Below are 14,070 nucleotides of genomic sequence, written 5' to 3'. Positions count from 1 at the left end.
AAAATAAATACATCAGAAGCATTATCCCACTCAAATACACAAAACCATGAGCTGTAGAATTGAATGTCTGTTAAATACAGAGAGAAGTTTATTAGATTATGTTGCTCTTGCCTGAGAGCTTTCTTTCCATCAGCCAAGGCTGGGTGGCACCTGGAGCCCCAAGGGAGAGGCCTCAGGGACATCTGGATGTGCATCCAAAAACAGTGGCTTCCCTCGTGAGTCCTGGTCAGAAGCCAGCCTGGTGTTTTGGGGAGGTGAGCAAGTGGCAACGAGGGGATTGTACAGTTGTGGAAAAATACAATTGTTCAGCTAACGGCAAAGGAAGCTGGATTGGAGCAAGTAGGGACAGGAGAAGGTGGGATGCCAGAAATGACCCTATGGGAACTGGGAGAAGTAGGACATAGGCAGAGACATTGGCAGGGACACTTGCAAGGCAAAGACAGACTTGAAGCAGCACGGTAGCCAGAAGAGATGTCAGTAGTGAAAAACATCAATAGGAAGAGATGCAGATCTGAGAGAAATGTTAAGGAATAGGGCAAAGGATTACCAGGGAGAACCTGGGAGCAACTGGATAGTCGTGGAACACCTTCTGGCTGAGCACTGTTGCACCGGAATTAATAATTTAAAAACTAATAACTACTTAAAAGAAAAAAGCCTGGTGGTCTCGGGGTGATGGGCTGATCACAGTGTGCTCTGCTGACAGACTGGGAAGGGTGTGAATGTGGAGACATGGGCACTGCCAGGTGTGTGAGATGTACCTGACCACAGATCCTGCACACCTCGAACAGCCAAGGCAGGGCTGCAGTAGGGGCTCAGATCTGGGTTTAGTGCTTTCTGACAGGATCATTAGAGAATTGCAGGGAAAAAAAAAAAAGGAGTGGAGTTAAGGTCCTTGTGTGTAACTTTTGCAAAGAAGAAAAAGCTATTTTAGGAAAACTGAGCCTTTAAGGGAAACAGAAAAGATATGTCACTGTGGCGAGGGGTGACCCAAGGCTTCAGACAAACCATCGACTGTGCTTTCACCTCCCCTGCAGTTTATTTACATTTGTACTGGAAGTAGCCAACAGGAAAACGAAATTCCATGTAAAAACAACGTGTAAAAAGAGGTTACGAGCTCAGGGAACGTCAGAACTAAACTCGCCCTAATCACGGTCACTCGGCTTTCGCGTGCGCTGGGGGACAACAGTGGGTGCGACCGCGCCTCGAACCCCGCGAGCCCCGTCCTTCCCTCAGCCGGGGCACGGGAGAGAACCGGGACGGGGTGTGGGATGAGCGGTGCGATCGGGCAGTGGGATGAGGAGGGGGCGGTGGGATGGAGGGGTGGGGTGAGGCAGTGCAGTGAATGTGCGGTGGGATGGGATGGGCAGTGCGGTGGGACGGGATGGGATGGGGGGTGGGCAGTGCGGTGGGATGGGATGGGATGGGATGGGACGGGATGGGCAGTGCGGTGGGATGGGATGGGACGGGATGGGCAGTGCGGTGGGATGGGATGGGATGGGCAGTGCGGTGGGATGGGCAATGGGATGACGCTCCCCGCCCTCCTCCATTTCCCGCCGTCACCTGACGCCTCTAATGGCGCCGGGCGGTCGCGCGCCCCCTCACGTGACCCGCCGCGCGTCCCACGTGACCAGCGGCCGCCGCGCCCCCTCCCCAGCGGCTGCGGTACCGCAGTCCCGGCCCCGCCCCCGCGCCGCGCGGCCCCGCCCCCCGCCGCGCGCGCGGCCCCGCCCCGCGCCGCTCCCTGCGCGCGCCCCCGCCCTCCCCTCCCCGCCCCCCTGGCCCGGGCGGTGCGCGCGCGCGGCTGGCGGAGCCTCCTCAGAGCGGCCGGGGCGGGATCGGCGCTGACGGCACTGACGGGGCGGACGGGCCAGCACCGGCGGAGCGGCCGCGGCTCCCGAGCGGGCGGCTCCTCTTCCTCCCTCCTTCTCCTCCTCCCTTCTCCCTCCTCCTCCCTCCTCCCTCCCGCATCCTCCTCACCCGCCTCCGCCCTCCCCCCCACGCAGGCACCGCAGTTCCCGGCACGGACAACATGGCGGCGGTGTCGGGGGCCGGGGCTGCGGGCGGCTCCGCCAGCGCCGGCGGCCCGGAGATGGTGCGGGGACAAGTGTTCGACGTGGGGCCGCGCTACACCAACCTCTCCTACATCGGCGAGGGGGCCTACGGCATGGTGTGGTGAGTGCGGCCGCCGGGGCAGCGCCCTTGCCCCGGACAACTCCCTCCCTCCCTCCCTCCCTCCCTCCCTCCTCCTTCCCGCCGCCCTGCCCGGCCCCGGGCCCTGCCCGCCCTTGCCCTCAGGGAGGGGGAGCAGCTCGGCCTTGCTTTCCTCAGCCCTGCCTCTCCCTCCGTGTTCCCGAGGTTGTCCCTCCGGCATCACCCTTCCTTCCCCTCCCTCCCTGCACCCCCCCCCCGCTCCATCCCTTCCTCGGTGGGTGCAGCCCAGCGGCTCGTTTGGTTTCACTCGCCCGTTTGTTTTCTTTAATATTTTTTTCCTCCGGAGCGGGCCGCTCTCGTTGTTTCCTCCCGTCTCCGTAGTGCGATTGCGGGCGTTCAGGGAGGGAGGGGAGGCGGTGAGATCCCGCGGCTCTCCCCGTGCCCTGCCAGGGCTCACCTGGCTGCAGCAGCCACAGGTCGCAGGAGGGGTAGAAAAAGTGAATCTGAGCAGTACGAGTGCCTGCCCCTGCCTGGCTTTGCTCAGGACGTGCTGTCTGTGCTGCAGAGCCGGCCAGATTAGCGCCTGCATTAACGTGTGTGCAGGTGAAAGTTCTCTGCAGCCGTCCTAGCTCTAAGATTGTTTTATGTTATGAAGACTTAATATTAAGTCTCGCTAAAAACGATCGTGTGTGTTTTCTTTGGGTAGCATCAGTCTTAAAGAGAGAGGTGAACGAACTGCAAAAATCGTGAACTACTGAAGACGTGAACTAAGCAGATTAAGAGTGTGAGGTGGATTTTTTTAGCGATCTAAATGAGCTGCGGTGATGCTATGTGATGGTGTATCTAGTGACTGGGTTAGAAACCTGGCATGCTCAGTGACCTTACTGAGGATTTCATATTCTTTTATTAATAAAAGAGGTTAAAAAAACTCTTACTCCTGAAATAACTTATGGGATGCAGGTGGAAAACTCTCTCTTTTTTAATTGTTTTGTCAGCTTTCTTCCAACAACGCCTGTTTCTTCAGCATGGTTTTTGACCAGAAGTACTAAATGAGGTTTACAGGCTATGACTTCATGAAAGCTTTATCAGCAATTATTTCTCTCTTTGATCTCTTGTAAACTAGTGCATTTCTCGGCAAGGGCTCCTCACAGCCTTCAGCTGTACGTTACAGATTTTTATAGCTGAAGGTTTTTGCACATAGTCATTGAATTGTGCAGGCCTGTTAAGATGAAGTCATCGTGTGTTTCGGGGTGGGAGCTTTCATCTAGGCCTGAGCTTAGCTGGGAGATAAGCCTCTCTCACAGAGTTTTGCGTTGTGGCCTTCACTTTTTTTTGCTGTGGGAAGAACCTTCTAAATGTAAATCAGAAATCCCATTTACAGTGTAAAAATATCCTTGTTACTGTTTTAATGTTAGAAATCACTGCAATATATCCAGTCCAAAACTTGTTGATGTAGCTTCTGGTATTTTATTATGGTTATTTTATCATCTGAGCCTGGGCAAGGAAATGGGTGCAGATAGTCTTGGTTCTGGCTGCACTGGTTTGCACTCGCAGTGTGATTTGGGAAGGTACTTGGATAGTGCTTCCAGGGTGAAGTGCTTCCAAGGAGCCCGGCTCTCGTCAGTGGCGTGTTAAATTGTGTTTCACTGACAGTATGAAAAGCTAGAATATTTCACCACAGATCAGGGATTGCAAGATGCAGCATGATGGCAGTTGATGCCCTTTTTTGGCATCACTGTGCCAGTGAGCAGATACAGGGGAAACAGGTCCACTTCTGCTCCTCCAAATGGTGTGTTGTAAAGTGTACACTGAAACTGTTTCCCCTCCAAATGCAAAAGGTTATCTTTTATTTAAAAACTTGTTCTAATACTTTGTATCTGCTGTGAATGCTATACAAAATTACTAACAAAAAATCCAAATCTCCACTTCAGTTGAAATATGCACTTGGCTCTGGTGTGTTCTAAAATTATTAATGTAAAATGCTAGATTATGTATTTTGTGCTCTTAATTATTGCTCCTCTGCCTTGGGTGTGAAATGACAGGGAACAAAGTCTCGGTTTATACCATGTACTTGATAAGGAAAGTGTTTGATGCACTTGCTGTAGTTAAATGCCATAGCAACTGTACTTTATTGGAGTGACTCCGATTAAATGCAATTCCTTATCCATCACGGACGTCCAGGTTACGCAGTTTAGTGCCGTGTGTCTCATGTTTTGCTCTGGTTGCTAATGCAGTGAGGATCTGCAGAAGCCTCTCCCTTGGGGGTGGGGTAGAGGGCAAGCTGTGAGTGTGCAGATGGAGATGTTTCCTGCAACTGCAAAATCCATTTAAATTTGAACACTTTAATAAAGGAAAGCAAAGCAGGCCCTGATGGTTTTGTTGTAGACCCACAGCTAATGTGGACGTCGCTGAAGATGATGGTTACTTACAAGTGCACTGTGCCATAAGGCTTGTTATATGGAAACCAAGTATTTTTAACTCCTAAAATCCTTCACTCTTTTTCTTGTTTTTATCCTAATTATTATGTCTCTGGATTATTGGATTAAGGACTTGAAAAAATAAAATGCTTTTGATTATATTAATAAAAGGGCAAATGAAGTATTCTTAGCATAGTGCTGTTACAGTCAGTCTTCCATTTTGATTTTGCAGCAAAGAGAATAATGTTTGAGAAAGATTGATCAGAACATAAAATAACGGCACTGGAAACAGAGGAAAGTGTTGGCTGAAGAGACTGTACACGACTGTTCTCTCATCTGGATTTGAAAACCCTTAAAGGCTTTTAACTGTTTTCCCTAGTGCAGCAAATTTTTTACATAATGAGAATTTGAGTAAAAATAAACTCAGCAGAGTAGTATATTTACTGCTGTGTTGTGGTTGTGCTTTCTCAGCTCCGTAAGCAGAAAAGGCACCTTATCAGGCAAACCCCCATCTTAATGTCCTCCAGTCAAGCTCTGCCGAAAGCATCCATCCTGTGACACAGGATTGCTCTTACTCAGAAATTTTGTTGCAGAGTGTGAAATGGGTAGGAAGTGGATCCCTGTCAGTGTCCCTTTCTAAGCTATTTTTGTTTCAACAATTTTGCATGTGAAATTAAGGGATGAGCAGAGAGCAAAGTTTGAGCCAAGATCCTCAGCATTTCCTATGACTGCAGGACATTCTTTGAGCAATTATTTAGTCATACAGTCACATTTGTTACTCTGAATTAATTTATTCAAATATATGTCAATGTTGTGTTTATTGTTTTCTTCCCTCCACTTTCACTTAAGAGTTGTTAGTTGTTTTGAGGGGTTTTGCTGTAAAGTTCTTTATGTGACTTTCCCTTTCTTTCAGTGATAGGGGGTTATCAACAGAGTCAGTGGGATCCACTTCTAGACCAAGGGTGAAAGTTTCAGAAATACCTTTCAAACACAACAAACTGTAGAAGGTTTTTGAGATTGCTTCCTCCTCCCCTAATGCGGGATTGGGGTTTTTTAATTATTATTTTTTAAAGCAACATGTTATCAGGCCGTACTTTAAACATGCTGAAACAGCAAAAAACCCATGATAGAGCTGAGCTCTAAATTTCCAGTGTGACTTGTTCTTCATCCAGTTGGTCAGTGGTAATTCGGCAAGGATGATAATCTGACAGTGTGAAACAAGGAATTGTTTTGGAAAGAAATGGGGAATGGGAATATGATGGGGATGTTCTGGTTTATCTCGTAGTTTTTGGGGGCCTTTTTTGTCATCAGGCTTATGTGAACGTGAAGTAATATCAGCGCTGCAAATAACTGCTCAGAAATAAGCAGTTGAATGCAGATAAATGTAGTTGGAAGAAAACAATCTTGAAGCTCAAATCTTGCATTTCTTGGTCTGAATTTGACTGTGTTGTTACGAGGAGATCTTTGTGTTATTGATGTACAGTGCAAGAGTGATATTGGAAGTCAAGGCAGTCAACAGCTAAATGTTAAAGTAATACTGAAAAGAATATTTAAAACATTTGACCGTAGGTTTTTCAAAGTTCTGCTTCTCTCTACTGTCTCATGGAAGAGCCCTACTTTTAGAGCATGGAAATCTGAGAAGTATATTCGTAAAGAAACTAAAACCAGAAGGAAATCAGGAATAGAGTGATCTGCAAGGCATGGATATTTATATTAAAATATGAAAAGTTGAATGGGATTGATGGTTGTGTAATACTTTCTTTTGAGTTACATAAAAAGGTAGAGTTTGCATCCTCTGTGAGGGTCAGACTGGTGGTCTGGGGTGGACTGGTCAGTGGCAAGGACCCGAAACAGCCTGTAATGTTTTTTCTGCTAGCTATTGCCTTGATCCAGAGAGAGAGAGAAACCTTTAATGGTAGAGTGAGTGCAGGAATTCGTGTCCCTGTCTGTGTGTGCTTTTAGGGAGCACGGGTAGGTGGTAATTAGCATGTTCTGTCTGTGTGATAAGGAGAACAGGGAGCTGATACAAGTTAGCCAACCCTCCTCGATGTGAGCATCAGAGGAGGGAATTAGGGAGTGTAATTGGTGGCTAGTTACCAGCTTCTTCCCTCTGGGGAGAACACCAAGGTGAGCACTTCGTTTCAGTTACTCTAACTTCTAGCCCTTACCTAACCTGACCTGGGAACCCAGAGGATCAATTCGAGCTGCTTTTCCTGCTCTCCCCAGCGAGGGACAGATGGTCCATGGGAAGCTGTGCAGGAGGGATGGGCAGCAGCCACTGACTCTGTGTCAGAGCTCTCTTTAAGGTTTATGGAAGATGAAAGGGAGCAACTTTTCCTGTCAGCCCAAAGCAATGGGATACTGGCTTCATGGTTGAAGAGTGCAGCTGATGGACACTTGCATTTTATAAATACACATTTTCCTAACACAGTATGAATCTAGCCCATGGAAACAGGCTGAGATAACTTGTGGGTCTTCTTTTAAGCATGCTTTATTAAGGAAATAAGGCTTATATGTTCACAGCATCTGATGAGATTTCATCAGTCCATCCATATATATGATTCTTGTACTTGTTGCCTGCCTTCCATCAAATTGGACAGATGGTACAAGTCTTAGAGATGGAAAGTTTTTCTGCAAGTTTCATAAAAATAGGTATTTTATCTATGTGCTACTCCACTGAGGAAGAAAGTGCCTCGGGGGTCACATATGATAAATCAGGCTCCCCCAAAGAGATGTGACGTGCCCTGGTTTCACAGATGGATTTATTAGGACTCTCGAGACCAGAAATGTGTAATTGTAGGACACCAGGCTCTGTTAGTTCAGAGGCTCCGTGTTCAGGTGTGGGGATCTACAGCCCACAGAAGAGTTGGTGCTTTACCAACTGAGTAGGTGAGGAGCTCAGCTTGTGTTAAAAACTAGTACTTCACTAGCATAGTAATTTTTTTAATGCTGCTTCTGTTAACGCTCTGTCATGTCTTTCAGCTGTGATCTAGAAATGAAAATAACTGATGGATTTGATATTTAATAAAAATATTTTGTGACATCTTGCTGTGGAATATTTCACAGCACAATATAAGTTGAAAGGGATGTCTTGAGGTCATGTAGTCCAACCTCCTACTCAAAGCAGGGCTGATGTCAAAATTAGAGCAAGTTGCTCAATGCGTCCACTCAGTATTTCCAAAATCTCCAGGGATGGAAGTTCCACAACATCTATGGGCAACTTCTGGTTGTAGTGTTAAACCAATTGCCCAGTGAAACTCTTGCCCTTAAAAGCATGGGAGTTTCCCTTGCAGCCACTTGCAACCGTCGCCTCTGGGTCGCTTTTCTCTGGGATCCCCCTTTATTAAAGTTAAAAGAGCAGTTGGATGTTTTACACCACCACCCTTTTTCCCCTCCTAGCCTATTTAAACCCAGTTTCCTCAATTTTTTTTAATGTCATGTCCTTCAGCCCCCTGTGCATCCTAATGGTTTTCTGCTGGATTTGGTCCAGTACTGGGAGAGAGGAAAATTGGATGCAGTATTCCAGATGTGCCCTCCCAGCAGTAATCACTTCCCTTGACCTGCTGACCACTCATGTAGCACAGCCCAGTCCATGGCCAGCCTTCCTTGCTAGGAGCCAACACTGATAATGGATGAAGTTGGATGTTGTTCTGGTAATTTGGAGAGTACTTTCGCTTCAAGTGATGTATTTTAGGAACTTTTCAAATAATGTCTGAACAAAACCCCAAACCCTGCAACATGTTATTAAGCAATTTCAAGTGTATTTGATTTTGATTTCTGGATCGCTCAAATGAAACGTGGAGCTACAAGCATTATTTTTTAATATAACTTTTATTTTACTGTGTTCAGCAGTGTAGTTTGTTTCAGGTGATTTATCTGTATAAAATCTACATTCTGTTAGTTGCTTGGACAGTTATTAAAGGTGATGGTTAACTTGTGGATGAATCCTCTTTTCAGAAAGGAGTGTATTTTCCTTTGCTCTAGTACAACTTTTGTGAGTATAAAGAAGCTATTCTCAAACTCATCTTTTTGCGAGGTACATGAAAAGCCAAATACACTTTATTTCATTGTCAGCTTTGACCAGGTAGGTTAATAAGATCCAAGTGGTAATAAATGTCACTAATTCAGATGAGGCTATTTGATGAGCTATTGGTAGATACTTTGGCAAGGTTTCTTGTACTCCATGGGTGTGCAGTGGTGGTTGGTTTCTGTTTCGGAAGCATTCCTGTCTCCACCCGTGTCCGCTGAGAAGAGCCAGCACAGGGGCAGCCTCAAGTCCCCTCAGCCCTCTCTGTATCCTGGTCTCCCAGGAGGCTCCTGGTGCCCCAGCTCCCTGCACGCTGCCAGGAGGTTGTGCTGTACCTCCCCAGTCCAGTTGCCTCTCAGGGGTGGATTAAATACTGGTTTGTACCTAATAGAACAATTTGATTTGGGCAGAATCTTCATGACAATCAGTTTTAGCAGAGCTGTGCACGTGTTTTTACTATCCATCTTGTTTAGCAGTACCTAAAATTACAACCACCCAAGTTCTGTTAAGGGAAAATCTCTTCGAAGTTCTCCTTTCGTATTTCAAAAGAATTTTCATAAAATACTGAAATACTCTGTGGTGATTAGAATGCAAATGAGAGTATTTGCTACATGGTGGAAAGTAATTCGTTTGTGTTGTGGGTATATTTTAAGTACCAGCAGCTCACAATTAGGCTTCCAGTTTATAACGTGCAATTACTTCATTTTGCAGTTTCTTTTAAAATTAGCAGCTGCCACTGCAGTACCTCACTTCTTGCTTGTTTGGAAGGAAGGCACCAAGTATTGCTGATGTGTCCTCAGTAAAAGTGCAGGTCATTTGAGCACCGCAAATCAATACTCGCCAAAATGCCTCAGTCCAGAATTTGCCCAATTTTACTGGGATTTGGATGTTGCAAAGTATCCCAAATGACATTCAGGCTGCCTTTTATGTTGGATTTCTTTCTAAGTGTTTCATAATTGTGAAATAGCTTTCTTTTAGCTACAGTAGCCAACTTCTCTTAATGCTAACACCCCATCTGAACGAAACACCAAACTGTTAGTATGCTGAGGGTTTACTGCTGGCGTCTTATTTTTAAAAAGATGGAAAAAAACATTCAGAAAATGCCTTGTAAGCTGATACTGAAGGGAAGGAACTTCTGATATGGTGAGATGTACACTTGGTGCTGGTGGTTTGACTGTTTTGTTTTGGTTTGCAAGTGCAATGCTAAACTGGCCATGGCAGGGTGAACAGTAGCAATGACCTTGCTTTCATCGGTGTTTTGGGAGAGTTTTTATTTTGCACTGATGTTTCTATGGGTTTAGGAAAATTCCTGCTTCTAAGGATGCATGGATGATTTTGTTCTCCTTTCTGTTGGAATGAAATACCATGAACTATCTCTTCTGAAGATTTATATAGTGTGGAATCAATTAAGTAAGCTAATTACTAAAAAACAGAGTAATTGTCTGGATCTCATGTTTTTTCCTTTTTCTAAAGCTGATTTTAGGAGGAGTATTTGGAATATAAGTCAGATTAGAATGTTACTAGACAAAAGACTAAACCACACTGGGGGATTTGTTAATACCATCACCACTCAGCTCTCTGGTAGTGCTTTCCCTTCTCTCTAGGAAAAGGGAAATGTTTCCTGCACAAATTTATGGTGCCTGCTTTGCTGCTGGGAAGGGTGGTGGTTGTTTTCCAGGCTCTGGAGTAACAGTGGTGACATAACTGACCTGCCATCACTGTCTTGGTGGCTTTTTGTTGCCTCTTGAGAAGCCATAAGCACAGGAGGAGGAAGCTGGCACTTGACTGCCTTGTGTGGAGGCTGAGCTTTTGGGGCCCGGACACCTGAGCTGTGGTTTCCATGTCTGACTTGTGCTGATCTCGGGCTGTGCTGCTGCTGGAGGGGCAGCCCTTCCCTCTGTGCCTCTGCTCTGTCATTCCTTCTCCACTCTTGTGCTGGTGCCTACACAGCTGGAGAGTTTATGTGTTGGAAAACTGGTTTAGCTGAACAGTTACCTCATAAAAAAATAAAATTTAAGGGTGGTAACTTGAAGTGATGGACACAAAGCCCTGTGAGTGCTGGTAACACAGTAAGGGAAAGGCTTCTTTGCTGTTCCTGCTTTGACTCTGAGCTGCTTCAGTTCTCTGAGATGGCACAAAGGAAGGCACTGCTCCAACTAAAGAAGTGAGAAAGGGCAGGGATGTGAGGCACAGAAATGAGAGTGAACCACAACCACTCCTTTTAATTCACTGAGCCCTCAAGGTTGTCTCAGACGTTATTGAGCTCTTACAATTTTAGCCTGAAATTCATTCCCATAGGAATTACCTTTATAGAGAGAAGAAAGATAGTGATATTTAATATCATAATATTTTATCAAAAGCAATGGGTGCCTTTGGAATGAGGAGTTTATTTCACAGATAGCCAAAGAGCCTTTAAACATAGCAGTGAAGTTTGTTAAATTTGGCACAGATGCTATCAAAGGAAATATTGGCAGCGGAGAACCAGTAAACCCTGAAAATGGGGAGAGTAAGTGGGAAGGGAAGAAGTAGATAAAATAAGATGTAAGAGTTTTCTATTTTTTGATGACCAACTTGAATTGAAGTGGCATAAAAGAGAGTAGGCATATATGGTGGTTTGAAGTCACAGTGCTTCGCAGCTAAAGGTATGGAAATTAAAATAGATGTTAGAACAGATTGAGAGAAGTGATTTTTTTTTTTTCCAAACAACTAAGATTGATCAAAACACCATAAAGTTAAATAACATCTTTAGCCAATACAGAATCTTGGGTGAAATAGCTGATATTTTTCTAATGCTGGTGTTAAGGTGTAGTTCTAAAATTACTCCTCTTCATAGTTCTGCTTTTGTAGGTGACACAAATCATTTTGTCTGCCACACCCAGGATTATGAATTGACTGAGCTTCTGGCAAAAGTAATTTATTTAACAGACTCCATTTTGCATGACTAACTATTTGTTTTTGAAATACCAAGAGTGAGCTAAGGAATTAAACTATTAAGTAATTATTATGTGCATGGTAAATAGCTTAAAATTGTGTTTTTTACAAGGACCCATCAGATTCTACTTTTCAGATTCTGAAAAATAAAATTGTGCCTTTATAGCCTGTTGGAATCATAGTCATAGAAGGGACCTTAAAGGTCAACTGAGTCCACTCTCGTACCACGGGCAGGGACACTTTCCACTCTCCCAGGTTGCTCCAAGTCCCATGCAAGCTGGCCTTGGACACTTCCAGGGATGGGGCAGCCACAGCTTCTCTGGGCAGCCTGTGCCAGTGTTTTACTGGTTTCAATTAGAATTATTTGAGCAGATACATGGAAGCAAATCTCCTATAGGGGGTTTTCAAAAGTGCCTTAACGCTGTGGCATGAAGGGCAATAACCTGTAGTAGATCAGAAGATGTGAGTAAAATCACTTCAGAGTAATTATTCACCTTTGTCATGGGAGGAAAGAGTTGGCATAATTGTAGCAGAAAGCCTTATTGTTAGGATTGATTTTGATTGTTTTGAGAAAGGTGACTGACAAAGTAGTTGGTAATGGTGAAAGGAATGCTGTTGCAGTTTGACCCAGTAAGCTTTAGAAGTTAACCAGTAGAGCAGTTCTGTGGTTGTTCCATGGGCACCTTGCTTTACTTGTGGTAAAATAAAGAGCACCAATTTAGCAATTTCAGTTCTTTTCCCCCTTGTTGGAAAAGAAAAAAAATCAACTTATAAGAAATAGAAAACAAAAATAGTTTATTTAGGTATCTTCTATAGTAAAAACCAAACCAAAGCCAAAGCAGTGATCATTTGATGATGAGCAACAGACAAAAAGGGTTAGGAATATGGAGATATCTATATCTATATCTATAAAATAAGGAATATGAGGAGTTTGGAAGTATGACAGTTGCTTTGCAGAGGGCCCATGATGAACAGTTTAAAAACAGGGATTTGTATTTTCTCGAGCCCAAAGCAATAATCTATCCTTTGATACTGGAATCCTGACAAAAACTACTTAAAAAACCCCAAACCAACCCCAAGATTTTCAAATAGCATGCAATTAGGAGTTTTCAGGTAAGGCCAGATTATTACTGCTGCAAAATGGATCACATCTCCTGTATAGTTATTTTAGTGTTCCCTTGTTGCTCAGTCATCCCCTGCTGCCATTTTTGTATCAAGAAAGTAGGGACCAGTTGTCACTGGGTCCAGGGTGTGCAGGGAGCTGTATGTCACTTACTCTGAAGTGTCTCAATTTTGAATTCATGGGTTTTGACCTCTTCTTTCTTTATAAGCTGTCAGTGCTTATGCATGTTTCCCAAAGACTAAGAAGATAATACTTACAGTTATCTTTTAATAATCAGTGGGGAGTATCTGTAACATACCAATAGATGATTCAAGAATGCTGAATTACAGCTTATTTGACTTTTACCCTCAGAGTAGGATGAAAAAGTACATGGTGCTCCTGTTAAAGTTGTTATAATCTTTTCAGTTCTTGAAAAGCAATTAGTGCCTCAAGGCTGAGAATTTTTTGTTTGTTTGTTGTTTTTTAAAGAATCTCATAGGTAGCTCTCAATTTTAATGGATTATTGACTTTCCTACCTGGTAGGAATTAGTCTCTAAAATTAAATCTTTAATGGAGAAAAATAGAAGTGTATAAAGATCTTTGCTTCCTGAATTCACAGCTGAAAAGCCTGGGAGATGCTTTGTTATTTAACTAAGAAATCAAAAGGAAAACTGAGCGAGACATGGGTTGTCTGTTCATAAACTGAGATCTGTTGAAACAAGGCAAATATATCCTAATAGGAATAGACATTTACTCCTTTGAAAACCAGGTGCTGCTTCCCTAAGCTGGAGCTAATAAAAAAAGTCTAATGAATAACATACTTATTTATCTTCAAAATATCATAAGTAAATGAAGCAAAGTAGCAAATATTTATAGTAAACATAGATGTTTACAGTTGGTTACAAAAAATAAATTCAGCAGTATAAAAATGACACATTACTCAATGTCCTCAAATTGGAAACTGTCTTTGACTACTTTTAACCTCTTTCCAGTCTTTCCTCTTTGTTAAAAGAATCATGAACTGTATGTTGTAGCTGTTCTCTGTATTTTAATCATCTAGAATAAGAAACTAATTATTCTGAAGAACCTAGAAGAGTTAATATCTGATTATAAAAAACAAGCCCCAAGCAAACAAAAAACTCCAGTCGCCCCTGTAAATCTGCACTCCTACCACCAGCTCCCCCCACCCCCAAACACTGTAGGGAACAGTCTGTTATGGTACTGCTGGTTATTACTATGTCATAATACTGTGTTATTTACAGCAGTCTTAGAAATAAGTCTAAGCTATTTGCATTGTAACTTGATAAATGTCAGCATGTTGTGGAAATGTCCGTGATTGAGCTAAATGTAGACTGAATGAAAAGATTGAAGATCTCTGTAGATCAGCTTGCTTGCTGGGAATTATTTTTGCCTTTCCTATTCTGAGTGTAAGCAGAATTATT

The 14,070-nt window shown here is 43.9% G+C and overlaps 1 protein-coding gene across 2 annotated transcripts in view; it reads left to right on the top strand.

Moving 5' to 3' along the window:
- Positions 1 to 1,786: 1,786 nt before the first annotated feature.
- The window catches only part of MAPK1 (mitogen-activated protein kinase 1), a 40,965-nt gene continuing 28,681 nt past the window's right edge, over positions 1,787 to 14,070 (top strand). The window contains exon 1 of one of the 2 annotated variants that reach the window (XM_064675333.1): positions 1,787 to 2,172. In XM_064675333.1, coding sequence (XP_064531403.1) covers positions 2,030 to 2,172 — 143 coding nt within the window. In that variant the 5' untranslated portion in view covers positions 1,787 to 2,029. The remainder of the gene's footprint in view (positions 2,173 to 14,070) is intronic. The other variant, XM_064675334.1, reaches the window with a different exon arrangement.

This window comes from Pseudopipra pipra, chromosome 18, assembly GCF_036250125.1.
Source record: "Pseudopipra pipra isolate bDixPip1 chromosome 18, bDixPip1.hap1, whole genome shotgun sequence".
Taxonomy (NCBI): domain Eukaryota; kingdom Metazoa; phylum Chordata; class Aves; order Passeriformes; family Pipridae; genus Pseudopipra; species Pseudopipra pipra.
This window is presented reverse-complemented; position numbering and strand designations above follow the sequence as displayed.